Raw genomic sequence first — 14,643 nt, 5'->3', positions numbered from 1 at the left:
GGCGACGGTGGATATCCTTGTCTGTAGTAAGTTAGACAAAGCATGTAAGCTTTCTGTCCGAACCGCACGGTGGATACCTGACACGCACGTGGAGGCGGCACATCAGCGCGGGAGACTGGGACAGACGACGAGGGAGAGCGACGTGATGAAACCACGTACACAAGCACTTGCGGAGGAGAAGTGCCCCATACCTTGGCAACAGGGTCCATCAATCTTAGATGTAGCCTAGTTACCCAGCAGCCCCCTCCTCTCTCCAGCTCCCTCTTTCCTCCCTCCCTCATATCTCTCTTTCTCTCCATCCTTCTATCCTCCTGGTCCCACCGGGTAAGCATCGGGAGACGGGGAGCTATAAATAGCCCCAGCCACCCTCGGGCAGAAAGTCAGTCAACTCAAGCTCGTCGAAAACACGCATGTTATGATCGGCCCTGTAAGTGAGGTTGGGTGCAGGAGTAACGAGCCAACCGAACGGTGGGCAACTCTGTCCACCGTGATGCCAAATACAGTTCTGTGTGCAGGGGCAAGCTTGACCCCGGTTCCGGCATGGACAGCATACTGTATGTTGACAGAGGCCTTTGTTATGCAGCAGAAATGAGAATGAGACGTCTGTCTGTGCCGCTGTGGCGTTTACAAAGAGAGACAGTGACAGAGAAAGAGAGGAAGGATGCTCCAGCCTCATTACATTCAGTGCACTTCCGTTCTGGCTGCTTCATCCAGGGTGACTCCAGTGCGCAAGGTGAACCAGACAGGAACAATACGATTAATCAAACACGCCTCTCCTTGAAGAGCCTTTTCCTCTGGGTCGCAAATTTGCTTCCCGAGGGCACTGGCTGACGTCATGGCGACTGATAAAAGAGAATGGGTGACCCCTGTGTGAGCCTCCACCGTTTTGCGTCCCGTGAACAGTCGGAAACAAACATCTGACCCTCATTTCATGCTGGTAGAGTCGGAAAAGCACAGTGGTAATGTAATTTGGCACGGCGTCTAAGTGCTTCTTTGTGCTGCTCTGTGAATGCCGTCATTTGATATAAAATCACAAATTAGTTGGAAATTGATAATTACACTGTGGGTGTCTGTTGCACATCCAAAAATGCATTAAAGTCATGAGGTGAGGTTAAATGAAGAGACTGAAAAACCCAAACTGCAGAGACGTTTGAACAAGAGAGGCATTGACTGAGTCACAACACACTAACATGCATGAGAGTTCGCCTCAGATTCGTTTTTCAGTGTAACCAGACATAACAATGCCTGTGCTGAATCTACACGAGGGAAAAGTTTGTTTGCGATTTATTAGCACGTGAATAATTTAACACCACAACCAGGCTTAAAAAGGCATGTTTTCTTTGGGAAAAAAACAAAAATAATCACCCAAATTACACCATTTATAGTAAACCAGGTATTGTAAAAATATAAATTACTTTTAAATTGCCAATTTTATTTTGTTTTACATTTCTGTTGGTCCTTGAACTAATCATATGCACCAAATGCTTCCGTGAGGAAAAATAATCAAATCTAAGCCAGCCATGATTGTGCTGTTTCCATAGAGGTGGAGGATCTACTGTTCCAGTGATAAAAAAATAAAATAAAGCCAACTGTTTGTAAAAATGTGACAGGAGTAAAAACTGCGTTGGGGTTCAGATGGTTAAACAGTGAAAGTTCATAACTTCCATTCAAAAAGCAGTAAATTTAGGAGCATATTGTAAGTTTGATAAAGAAAAGAGTTCGAGAGTTCAATATGATGCATGCTGGAATTCCCCATGCAACATGGAGACACAATGCCACAAGACTCTGTAAATTATCTCTCTTTATCCACAGAGGTTTTCATATATTCAGCGAATATTTTGCACATAGCTGATTCTTAATGGGCACATGGTTGCTAGGAGATATGTGATGCTGGGCTCAGTAGCTGGGCCTTACAACAACAAACACCCACAATACGAGAGATCACAGTTGCTCTGCACCTCGTATGCACACGGAGCAACAGGTGCACTGTTTAACATTTGGTATATTTCGCCTCGACTCATTGCGGTGTTTACGTGTTGCAGCAAAGATCCTACTTTGATGCGTAACAGTAGCATTTTCTTTGACGCCCTGGCCAGACATGCATGCTTCGTGTCAAAGCACCGTGGAGCAACCACCATGTCAAAAGGCACGAGGATAGGTCCCCGAGGCAGCAGTGTAAACCGTAATTGCCGCTGACAGCTCGTTGGCAGAACACAGTGTATCCCGTTTCTCGGCCGGGATGAGACAAAAGACACAAGGACAAAAGATGCGTCCCATTCCTTTCATTAGCTCATGTTCGCTCTCTGCTGTCTTTGTCCTAATACCAATTAAAAACAGGGCTTTTCTAATGCACCAGGACATCGCCCCTGGATAAAAGCTTTGATTCGGTGTTTGTTTTTGGGAGAGGGGGGGGGGGGGGGGGGGGGTGCAGCAGGAGGAGGTGGGCACTGCGCTCCACTTGCACGAGGACAAAGTGAAGCTTGTGAATGTAGGGGGTCAGTCTTTGCACAAGAGAGTCCCTGGGTTTGTTCTGGGATCGCCTTGTTAGTCATGTTCAGCCAAGGCGGTGGGACATGGGAGGACAGAGCTCTCCGGCTGGCGGGACCTCATCTCTGTTCACCGGGTTCAGAGAGGGTGCGGCATTGTGTTAACACGCCGCCGAGGTGCATTTTGCAATCGGCCACAATTTCGTAATTGGGCTTTAGAGGATAGAAACAACATGTCGGTACAAGTGGTCCGGCAGACAAAAGTGACAATAAGGCTCGAAATTACCCTCGATGAGGCCCGTGCACCTTTCTGGATGACCACCGCACAAAAGAGGCAGCGGCTGTTTCATGCATGCACTCGTCCCGTGCTCCATTTTTAGCTGCACAACACACGGCAGCGAACCGCTCAATCGTGAACAAGGGGGGAAATCAGCACAGGACACCAAAAATAATGATTGTTTGTTCGCCATGCAGGCATGTGTGCATATCTTGTGTGTGTGTGTGTTTTCTAAAAATAGACTCGGGGATAAGCCGGGCCCTCGTTATTGCAGTGAAAGCTTTTAACCCCTTCACCCCTGGATTTAAGCTGAGTGATGTGCGTGCATTTGGAGGAGAGGATGAAAAGGGGGTCACTGAAACAGAGTAAATGTTTATCTAATGCATGAACCATCTATAAACTTTACATCTCTATAGGCAACCGCTGCAGAAAAGCTTCAACTTTAATTCTGTAAACTTTTGAAAAGAAGCTACATTATTCACAGTCCTTCTCAACAGATATATATCTAACAAAAGCCCGGGAAGACTACAACTTTATTGGGACAGTACCTCAGTGTCCTCACTTTCTTTTACTGGTGGGAAAAGACATTCAATTTCTATTTACCAGCCAGTACAAGCTGCTGATCTTCCAGTCCTAAGTTTGTCCCCTAAATCTATGTGCCACTGCTTCCCTGTCTATAGTATCTGGCAGGTGTAATGAACAAAACAAATCCATAATATGGATTTATAGCTTCAGATCTGTGTGCATCCTCTTCTGCAGCGTCCTGAAAAAGATCATCAAATTATTCAGAAGAGTGAAAGTTGTCAAATAGGGGAATGTGAAATCATGAGGCAAGAAAAAAATTACTTTCTGTCCCTGCCACCTACGATGAGGCAAAATACAGCAGCAGGGTGCAGAGTTTTATTAAAGCTTGCTCTAATAAACCTACCAGATTAGTTTTTGGTCACGACAACAATTACCTTGAAGGTATGAAACCCAGAGACAGAAAACTTTACACTGCTGCCGGGATTCTTTCTTCTTTAAAAAGGACAGGCAGAGACAACGCAGACGTCAACCCAACAGGTTAAAATCCTCAGGGAGCAAGCGTTTGATGCACCGCTGGGACTCGCCTCTTCAAGGTGATGTCACTGTGTATTTGTGAGTACGTACGTGCATACATTAGCACTGGGGGAGGAAAAAAAAACGTCCTCCAGGGTGTACACGCGTGTGTGTCTCTACGATGTCTTTATGTCACCGGCAGTCTCTTGGCACTCCTGACGAAACTCCCTCCTGACCAGGGAGTGAAAGTCCACTCACAAGTACACACAAAAAGACAATCTGGAGCTCCAAACTGATGCTCAGAAAAAACGTAAGTGACACAAAAGAAAAATGCTTCTTCACCATCTGGCCAAGAGTTTTTTGGAGCACATCAATACCACTCTCATGTCTTTCAGATGGGGCAAAGGAGACTTTGCGTCACACATTGCCAGGCTTGTTATTTTGCTTTGCTTCCAGCATCGAAGCTAAACCGAGCTGAGCTAATCAACTGTTAATAGCAACTTCTTATTTACCGTACAGACACGAGTGGTTTCAATATTCTCATCAAATTGTCAGCATGGCCGAATCCGCGTTTGTATTTTCTAAAGTGTCTAACTGTTCCTTCAATATATAATACTAAAATGATCACGTCAGCAGTGTTTGACGTTGGTGGAAACTACTGAACTTGCTGCTGTGCGGTCTCTTCTCATGGAATATTAGAAACATTCACTACGAGCCAAACTAACGATCAGGAAGCCTTCATCTACTTCACTCAATCGCCAGAATTCCTCACAGAGAAAAAAAAACCCGGTATAATTTAGAGAAGATTATGCACATCTGCCGGGAGATTTCAAATGATGCAAAAGTGGCATCTGTGTATTATGACTGTAATGATGTGTTTTGGACTAAAAAAGTGTACTAGATTGGATCAGTTGGACCTTTGCGGACTTGACCGGACCGTTTCTGTCAGACTTTAATTGATCTGTGATGAACTACGAGGCTGCAGGGCGGTTTGTTTGTTTCTTTGTGGTCTGACAAATTGGATTTCCTGTCTATCTCTACTGCTCCTATGTAATACTCTTAAAAAAACAACAACAATAATCTTTAAGTTATATAATAGATTTATTAAATTTTCGAGTTCAAAAGTTGAAATGAATGAGAAAGCTGAAAGAACATTTTGTTGTAGGACCCTGAAAACTACCCAAAGGTAGAAAGGAGTTCTGTATGTAAAATGATTTTCGGTCTAATATAAGGTCTGTGAGCTACAACTAATGCCCACTAAAAGAACTGTCTTGCAATAAATCCCACCGTCATGGAGGTTGTAATGTCCCCTTTTCGTTAATACGGTTTTAGAGAGGTGTTGAATCAACTTTACGATCATTATGGAAGACGTAGTTTGTGGTGCTGCACTTGCACAGTTGGCTAACCAGCTTCAGAACTTTAAACTTTTCTCAATTTCAATTATTATATTTCATAGAGGAAGAACTGAGTGTCTGTGTTCGTATCCGTGTCACATCACATTAGGCTCTCGCTCTCGACAGACACCCTCAGGAAGAAATGAAAAGTCACCACAGAAATAAAGCCTCAGAAACATACAGGCTGTACAGTTAGCGCTTACTGTATATCTGGATTTAGGGCTTTGGTTTACCAGGACGGAAGTATTTGATAAATACTTATTGAAGCTGGCAGCTATAAGAACAGAACTGACTTGACTCTTAAATCATTGTTTCATCCGGGTCCATAAATCTCAACACAGCTTTGTACAACACACAAATCTGCATATGTAATGCACAAATCTATAGATGCCCAAAGCCTGAAAAGAATTATCTAATCTTGGTTACCAGCCCAAACAATCCAATCTCCTCCTGACCTTCCTCATTCGTGTTTACTTTACTTTATTTTCCTCTCTGATTTGTAGTGTTTCCAGGCTGTGTAAACCTAGAAACGGGCGCTTGTAACCTAGATACGGCTGAGCCTTCGAGGAAAGGAGCACTGTGTCAAGTTCACCAGTTCATAGCCATAAAAGGCGCTCACGCCCACACAAACCCTGCAAAATAAAGCAGTAAAAACATCTAATCTGAACACACTTCATGTCCCGCTGCAGACATGCTTTTCATAGTTGCCGTGGTATGTGCTCATTTCTAATTTTCCTGCATACAACCATTTGAAGTTCGGCCCTCTCATTCACAAATACTCTGGCACTTATTTAGCAAACGCTCACTGGCCTCAGTGTGTGTGTGTGTGTGTGTGTGTGTGTGTGTGTGTGTGTGTGTGTGTGTGTGTGTGTGTGTGTGTGTGTGTGTGTGTGTGTGTGTGACTCATGCGCAGAACTAGTTGTTTCTCCAGTGGTAAACAACGCAGACTTTCCTGGAAAGCTTCTGAGTAAGACGAAAACAAATCGTTACCAGCAAGTAGCATCACCTTTCCGTCTTTACTGAGACACTATTTTCACCCAAAGCTCGTCCTGCCTGCATTGAATTTCACAACCGACCATCCGAGGCGAAGCCTCGTCTTTCCCTGTAAATATAAGCAATCAAAATAAACTGTCTTCTTTCTCTGTTCATACCGACCGACTGTTTGATGTGAGGTAGCTTTGCATCCTTTGAAACAGTGGCAATCAAAAGCTTTGGTGTGCATCAGTCAGTCTAAGTGTATGTAAAGTCCCTCTGGTGGGTTTTGTAGCCTCGACATGCTTGTGAACATGTAGATTAGAACTCAGCTGATGATAAATAGTCATTATTTTAAACCGCCTGTTATAATTATATGTTGACTGTCTTCTTTATTCTAAGGATAGTGAAGGTTTTGAAATAAACAAATAATTTTCTTTTAATTTGGGCTTTTTTTCCTTTTTTTTCTTTGAACATACAAATTTTTAATGAAATCAAGAAGTTTTGACCCATTTGTACATTATACGTTAGTTTATAATGGAGCAGATTCACAAACTGTGGTATGTGGACCAGTGGTGGTACGCAAGAGCCCGGCAGAAAGGTCTAACAACTGCACTCCAACTGGAACCCAGTCCAAAATATGATCATTCATTTTCATTTTATACAAACAAAATAAACACAAAGCATTACAATGACGTGAAAGAGAAGTTAATGATTTTAAATAATATAGAAATCGAATTTGCCTGTGCTTTCGCCACAGAGAGTTATGTCACGTCACGTCTGACGTTGCATAATGCTTGACACGGTCAGATTCGGCCTCTTCAGTCGTTGATTTCAGAGACATTTTGAAATGGATACGAGGCCCAAAAATAAAAACGTTGAGAGGAAAGTGGCGACTCTGGACCTGACGGGTCAGACGAACCTTTTAATGCTGAGGAGGAGTCGACAGGTGAGCCATCGAGTGGCGCCACTTCCATCAAAAGAAAGTCGCCCTGAAACAACATTGTTGTCATTCAGCCTTTCAGGGGTTCGGTTAAAGTGGTGACTTTTTATTTAAAAAATGGTTTCTACAGTGGGGGGAGTGGTGATTCAGAGATTTGGTTTTGTGCACAGTGGTCTTTAACCTTCTTCTCGGTGTGTGGCACATGTGGTTTGCGTAGTCACCCTCTTCATCTGAACAGAGGGGGACCCAGATTGTCAGCAGGAACTGTGTGCAAGTGACCACAACCACAAAGGGGCCAGAGTGGGAATCAAGGGAAAGACGCTAACATGAACGCTGAGTTTAGACAATGAAAGGGACACTGCACGGCAAAATAAACTGTTACAGTGGAAATGAATCGCAAACAAGCAATCAAAATAAATAAAAAGGCGAAAACAAATTTTGGTCTTGGTTTGCCGGCTGAGTGGTCGCCTCTTATCGTGCTAATGTTTTGAATCTGTGCTTCAGGATGTTTGACTTATCATTGAATATCATACCTTTAGCCAAATAGACAATTCCTCCTGAGCGTGACATTTAGAGAAACCAACACATGGCCAACATGTTAGCTAATTGCTAAAATGAGTGTAAAACAAATGTCACCAGCTAATGTGCTAAAGCTGTCGGTACACACAGTAATCACTCCTGTGCAAACACCCCAGCCTGTTTGCTGATATGCCGGCAGAAAAGTGATGCGTAGGGCCTTATCAGCCTGACCGCTTTTGTTCTGGAAAACAAAAACCCGACAAAAGCGTTTTACATTTCACTTTTCTGGGAAGAGATTTATGGAAAATTATATTTAATCTAAAAATCCCACCGCTGCTGTAATAAAGAAAATGAGTAAGTCCTGGATCAAAAACGTGCGTGCTAGTAAGCTCATTTACAGATTACAAAAATGGCACATAAGCAGGCAAGCACGCCAGAGCTGCTGCTGTTGCTGCTGCTGTTGCTGCAAGAGGGTGAACCTGATGGGCAAACACACACACACACAAAGCTTTACTCAAAGGGCTGGTAGATGATTGGAAATAAGTGCAAAGCGAGCTCAGAAAAAAGTTGGCAGCTTCGGATCACACTGCAAATGCAAGAGTACAACAAAGCCGCGGATCTGAAAGTCTTACTGTTCACCCCGAGAACAAAACCAATGTTGTTCAATTACACTCAATATAAAACAAATTCAGTTTAATGGTAGTAGTGGCAGAAAGCCGTGACTCAACTTGAAGCCGCGGGATTAATCTTCTTGCGTCTATTAGTCAAAAAAAGCAACTATGGGCAGAGAAATTGAACAGATGCGTCTCTCTAAGCAGAACAAATTCCTCACCTTGCACTTTCTCATGTCTGTAAATATCACTGTCACTAACAGATCCAAGAAAAGGGAAGTCAAACGCACGAGCCTGACAAGTGCCACACGGTCACAGTGTCGCACATTTTTCACATTTCTTTAAATGTGTCTTGGCTGTCTGGTTGCGTCTCTCTCCGTGCACCGACATCCAACAAGTGTGTCTCCGAGCTGTCATTCACGTAAGACAAGCAACACCTCAAGCCGACGCCCACGCTCGGCAGCACCGCGAGGGCCGAGGATCGTCCCCTCGGACGGATTCACAGAGGCAAACAAGACAGTGAGCAGTCGCTGCAGGTAGGAGTGGGATGTCCTGATTTCACACGGAGCATCGCGGCTATTTTTGTTTTGGTGAGAGGTGAGTTAACAAGGGGGACACGCAGATCCTGGGGCGTCCAGCGGGAACGACTAACTGAAGATCGAGGTAATATTTCAGAAAAGAACACTTACTTCTGAAATGAAATCTCAGGTCACAGATTACTAGTTACATTATTAAAAACATTTTCTTCAAACTGACAAGCAGGTCAACTCCGAGCCGAGTGATGACTCTTAATAAATATCTCCTCATCTTGTCCGACGACGTGGCCAACCGCCTCGGTGTGGATGCTCAGATCTATGCACGCTGATTTGATTGGCAGACGAGAGGCGGTGCGAATTCAAACAAAACAACCAATCAAAACCGAGGATCAAAATCTGAGCTCATGCTGCCAAACGAATGGAGCCTGTCCAGATGAAGGCAGATGGCGAAAAGATGCAAAACCACAGAGTGCATATTATATTCCACATATAGGATTTCACTGAACCGAATATATATTCAAATGTAACCTCTTGAACAATAACTGTGATTTGATTACATATTTTTTCTCAGTAACTGTCAGATTACAGTTAAAATTACATTTAATCACAATGTTTCACAAAATAATTAAAAAAAATTAACAGTTTAGTGAGTTAAACCTTGTAATTAATAAAATTTGTGAATATGATTTGATAATTTCATCATACTTTACTTTCATGCATTTCAAAGAGATGAACACACCTCTGATCAGCTGACATGTCACTTTACCAAGATATCACTGTCAGAATCATTTGTCAGGATTAGCAGGGCCTTGGTTTTGTCAGCTCTGTTGGTAACGGAGGTGAGTGAACGTGTAAAGGAATTAGAAGAGGCCGTCTACTGAAAACTGTTGAGCCGCTCTAATCTGAGGTTGATCCAACAATATAATGCGCTCGGCCGTACTTGGGGAAAGGGAGAGGGAGTCGACACCACATCAGGAGTGTCATCTCTGCACGGGCTGTATTCAACTCAAAAAAGCACACGGCACAGAAATATCCTCTCCACCCTCCTCAGTGTGTTCACATGTTTCAGTGATGGAGATGTTGGAGGGCTGAAGGCGCCGGCTGAGGCTGCAGCTCGCTCCTGTCCCTCGGGGCCCTGGTGGTTGCCTCAGCTGTGGTATTTATAGTGCACACACTCCCAGGTGTGTACAAAGTAAACACGGTGGACACTGTCAGGTACCACAGCGACCGGGGCGGGAAGCAAACCTCCTCATCTGCCAGCTAGTTACCAAATTATTTATCAGCTCACTAAAACACAAGCCAGAGCTTCTAAACTGAGCTTGATTAGGTGTCAAAGAGGAAAGTAGACTCTCTTAATGAGCCAGTGTTATGGACTTTGTCTCTCACCCTCCGGAGCTCATTCATATTGAATAAAGCCCATTAAGAATGATAAAACCAGATTAAAATGTTTTATTGCGTTTTGGCGAGATAGATCTGTCTCTGTTCGTAATCAAAATGTTCGCATATATCAATGCGGCAGATTTAGCAGCACAGATTCTCCTTAATGTGACTGTAGTGAGGAGTTAAATTCTCATTACTCCCCACGACAGTTAAAAATTTAGTTGAAGATTCACACTGTGCTTCAGCAGCGAGAATCTCTTCTATAATCTCTCAGCCCCATTTTACACAAGAAGTTTAAAAATGATTTTTAATCTCGTGTTTTTCTTGTTAGTTGTGCACATAGACGAGGACACTGTGTCTCTTACCTTGGTGGCTGTGTGATGTCATCACTGACAGGTCGGTCAGGTGGGTGTCCACGCAGTGCGGCGAGCTCGGTGTGTGTGTGTATTGCCGAACAGATGTGTGTGAGCGTTCAAGAGCAGATGTGATTTACTGAACAGGGAGTCAACCAGGAGGTTGTTATCCTGCCAAAACTGCGGAGAGTGCGTTTGAATGCGTGTTCGGGGCTGATCCAACAACCGGGACGCTCGAACAGGAAACAGGAAGCAGACGTCCGGCAGCAGCGGCAGCCAATCTCCATCAGAATATCGATTCAGCTTCTCCAATCAGTGAGGTCGCTCGCCGTCTCACACAGGTACCAACCTATGAGAAAAAGGACAATGTTACTAACTTCTGATGAAAAAAACACCAGGTTTCATCTGATATCTGAGGGTTTTTATCTACACTGGTTTAAAACCCTCACTGGATCAGCATATAAAGAAGTCTGTCTGATCTGCACCGATGACAAACGAATCGGGTATCAGCTCCAACTGAAAACACAGTTTCTTGGTCATTCTAGAAATCTGCGTTTCCACTATTAGTTTCAGTTATTCAGTCAGGGTGTTAACTCACATTAAAATGATGTCACAGACTGTGAAAGAAGGAAGTGCGAAAATGACAGTTCTGGTATCGGGTCTGAACACAGTACGAGTGGTGGAACTGGGAGTAAAACAAAAAAAAACAAAAAAAAAGCTGTAGAGGTGCATCCTTTTAACGCCTCTTACACACACACGCAGCCCGTTTTCCACTTATTCACAGCATTGATCTTTTAATGTCATTGATTTGGAGATGACAACCGATGACTGAAGTCTTGGAGTCCACTTACTGTATAGACCTGATATGGCTTAAAATAACTCTGACAGTTTTACGTCGTCGAAAGAAATTATACTTAAATATTGAACAGGAAATCATGAAAAATGTGCATTAAAGGTTAACAGCAAAGTAAAAAAAAAAATCATCTTTATGGGCCTTGTTTTGTTTTTGTAATTAAACCTTTACCATATTATCATCAATTAATAATCTCATGGTTTCAGCCCTAAAGCAGTCTTAACCAGAGTAAACAACGTAAGCAACCAGTTAGATAAGTTATGACATCCGACCTTCAACAAATAGATGAATTTGAATTCTACTTTAATCTGTTATCAACATCTTTATTTCCTGGTTTGTGTTTTTTGTTTGTTTAATCTGGCCAGTTTCTGCTCCCTGAAATTCACCTGAGGGTTTTTCAGAGTAAAACACTGTTGCCATGCAGATCCAAGACCACTGTTAGGAAATCAATACAAGTTCAACCGTACACAGCAGGAAGCTGTAAACCAAACTGGCAATAAATTGCTTGTCCCTGACATGGTTTCTCTTTGACTGCTGGTGCTCCAGGATTTTAAAAGAAATATGGAAATAGTATGATTCACTTTCACTATGAGTGCAATAGTCACGTTACAGTCTCACCAACATGAGTTTCAAAATGAAGAAAAACATTGATTCCTCTATTTTGTTTAGGGACAGCTGCTCTTCTTAATTTTTTGAGGTAACTGGTTGGTCTTTTTTTGGATGTTTCTGAATATAAATGATTGTTCCTTTCTTTGTTTTGTTCGGAGAGTAGCCTGAATTCCTTGAGCCCGGAGCGGTAGTGTCAGTTGTAATCACAGCTCGAAGCCCACAGCATCAAGTCGACTTTTCCACTACAAATAGAAGGGGTGAAACTGCCCTAGGGCGAGGTGGGTAAAGGGGTGGGGGGGGGGGGGGGGATGGATGGGACGGGAGGGGGGGGGGTAGCGTGCATGTTCACGCCCTTGTGTGTGTTGGCAGAGGTCTCCGAGGTCCTCTGAAGCAGGATGGATATGCGTGCGTGTGTGTGTGTGTGTGTGTGTGTGTGTGCATTAAAGAGTAGGGGGTGGGTCTCAAGACGAGAGGGCCAGACAGTGCAGCCGCAGGACAAATTGTCCCCCCAAAAAAGTCGGTCACTGCACAGCGCACGCACACTTTGTGATGGAAAAGCAAAGCAAAGCAAAGCAGGGCGGGGCGGGGAGGGGCGGGGGTGGGATGGGATGGGGGGTGGGGGGGTGGGTCATGGGGAGAAGCTGACACTCCAGGGGGGCTTCATGCAACACCATTCTCCCAGGGCATCTCATCTGTCTCGGGAAGGGTATTCATGTGTGTGTCCAGGGCCATTGTCCCTAAAATGGGCTTGCTTGATGCAGGGTGACAGATCTGGGGGGACGAGCCCTGAAGCCCAGAGAGAAGAAATAATAGAAAACACAGACCTGGATATGGATTAAAGGAAAATTAGAGCAACGTTATGAAAGAATAGCTCAAAAAAAAGCACCAACTAACATGGAATAAACACATATTTTTGTATTCATTGTGATGGCTGCTATAAATGGGCCAAACAGGAGGGTGCACTAAGTAAGCCTAACCCTGCACCCCCTCCAGTCCAAACACAAACTCCCCCAACATACCTAACGACCAAAAAAAAAAAAAAAAAAAAAAAGTATATCACCATTTCTCACTACTATTTCCGGATACAAACCATCTCGTGCGCTAAGCGACACTTTAAACCAGCCGTAGCGTGCTGTTTTGATGTTGCTTTAACAGCTTCAACAACCCGTACGCCCCCATTCACAAAAAAAGAGAAGGAAAAAAAAAAAAAAAAAAAAAAGATTGACGCATGCAGAGAATTACCACCGCCCATCCCGAGCCATTCACACACACTCAAACACACTCACGCAGGCCTGTACCTCCGTTTTACACCTTCTTCTTGCATGTAAAACGACTAACAGGCGACAGACACCATGAACTACTATGAACATTGCATTGAAGCCTAAGGCTCGGCCGTGCACTATAAATAGCTCAGCAACAATCGGCATAATAAACATCGCCTTTCCTTTCCTTCCCCCTCCCTCCCTCCCTCCTTGTTGCCTACACACTTCCCGCCCGCAATAGTGCAATAAACCGTATAGAAATTATAAAGCGAAACGCTTTTTAAGATGTGAAATTCGTTCCTACCGCGTTCAGATCGCGATCGGGCTCAGAGGCAGCCGATAAATAAATAAAAATACAACCGGGAAGCCGAAAGCGAAGAGGAGCAGAGTGGAAACTTCAGCCGGACATTGTTTTGATGAATCCTGTCTGTTGTGCGTCGCATCCCCTGCCTGAATATCAACATCAAAAGCGGGCGCGCCACATTCATCACAAGCTCACCTCCACGGGCCGCGGGCAGCCCAGTCGTCCCAACATGTGTCCTTTTATTTCTCTCCCATGTTAAGGGTTTTTTTTTTTTTTTTTTTTTTTTTTTTTTTTTTCTCAGCGCTGAGGGGAGGAGTAGGGGGGGGGGATCGAAAAAAAAACCAAAAAAAAATTCATCTCCTGACAGATTCCGCCATACTGGATTTTTGTTCCAGCCCCAGCGTCACATGGAGCGCCCCTGCATTTACCAGAGGCGGGGTCAAGCCTGATGAAAATGTGATCAGCTCCGAGGATACGTTTTGGATGAAAGGTTGGGACTATGGCTGTGTCATTAATCAGGAAAAAGGCGTGTCCTGTATTCCGGCATGCAGTTCCTGAGTGTCTGATGTAGTCACTAACTTGCTTTAATAACTTTTTCCTGTCCCCTTACAGATCCATAATATGCATATAGGAGCTTACGTTTCTGTATATTCAATATTGCCTACTAATATTGCCTCCTGCAGGATTTTTTTGGACACTCCATGTCCAGTTTTGCTTCATTTAATCCCTAAAATACAATATTTTCTTTACTATTTGTACCGGGATTTCCTGTATATCAGTGAGGAATTATAATAACTTTATTTATTTTATTTTTTTTATCCTTATTAACATCGATAGCCTTTAATAAGTGTGTTTGCACCACTCAGGTTTAGTTTACACCAACTTGATATTACTTTATGGTATTTTTCTCCATTGTGATCATTTTAGCTCTAATATATCAACAAACCCTTGTCATGTCAACATGTTTTGTACATTTCCTATTTTGTTTATTAAAACATGTATGTTGTAAATTACAAATAAAGCTACTTGGTGCCTGAGATCTATCACAACATTGCCAACCTTCCTGGCGTTATTCAACACTTTCTATTAGTAGTGGCAAAATGAAA

The 14,643-nt window shown here is 43.5% G+C and overlaps 1 protein-coding gene across 2 annotated transcripts in view; it reads right to left on the bottom strand.

Moving 5' to 3' along the window:
• LOC138206950 (histone deacetylase 4-like) overlaps positions 1 to 14,051 on the bottom strand; it is a 52,190-nt gene extending 38,139 nt beyond the window's left edge. The window contains exons 1-2 of one of the 2 annotated variants that reach the window (XM_069163853.1): positions 13,733 to 14,051; positions 10,522 to 10,858 (exon numbers count right to left, since the gene is read on the bottom strand). In XM_069163853.1, the coding sequence (XP_069019954.1) occupies positions 10,522 to 10,543 (22 nt within the window). In that variant the 5' untranslated portion in view covers positions 10,544 to 10,858; positions 13,733 to 14,051. Of the gene's footprint in view, positions 1 to 10,521; positions 10,859 to 13,537; positions 13,691 to 13,732 lie in introns of those variants that run through there. The other variant, XM_069163854.1, reaches the window with a different exon arrangement.
• Between the last annotated feature and the right edge of the window lie 592 nt (positions 14,052 to 14,643).

Source organism: Embiotoca jacksoni, unplaced genomic scaffold, assembly GCF_022577435.1.
Source record: "Embiotoca jacksoni isolate LCO1_2020_lvr unplaced genomic scaffold, fEmbJac1.0.p SCAF_30, whole genome shotgun sequence".
NCBI lineage: Eukaryota > Metazoa > Chordata > Actinopteri > Embiotocidae > Embiotoca > Embiotoca jacksoni.
The sequence above is the reverse complement of the archived record's forward strand: the minus strand, read 5'-3'. Positions and strand labels throughout refer to the sequence as shown.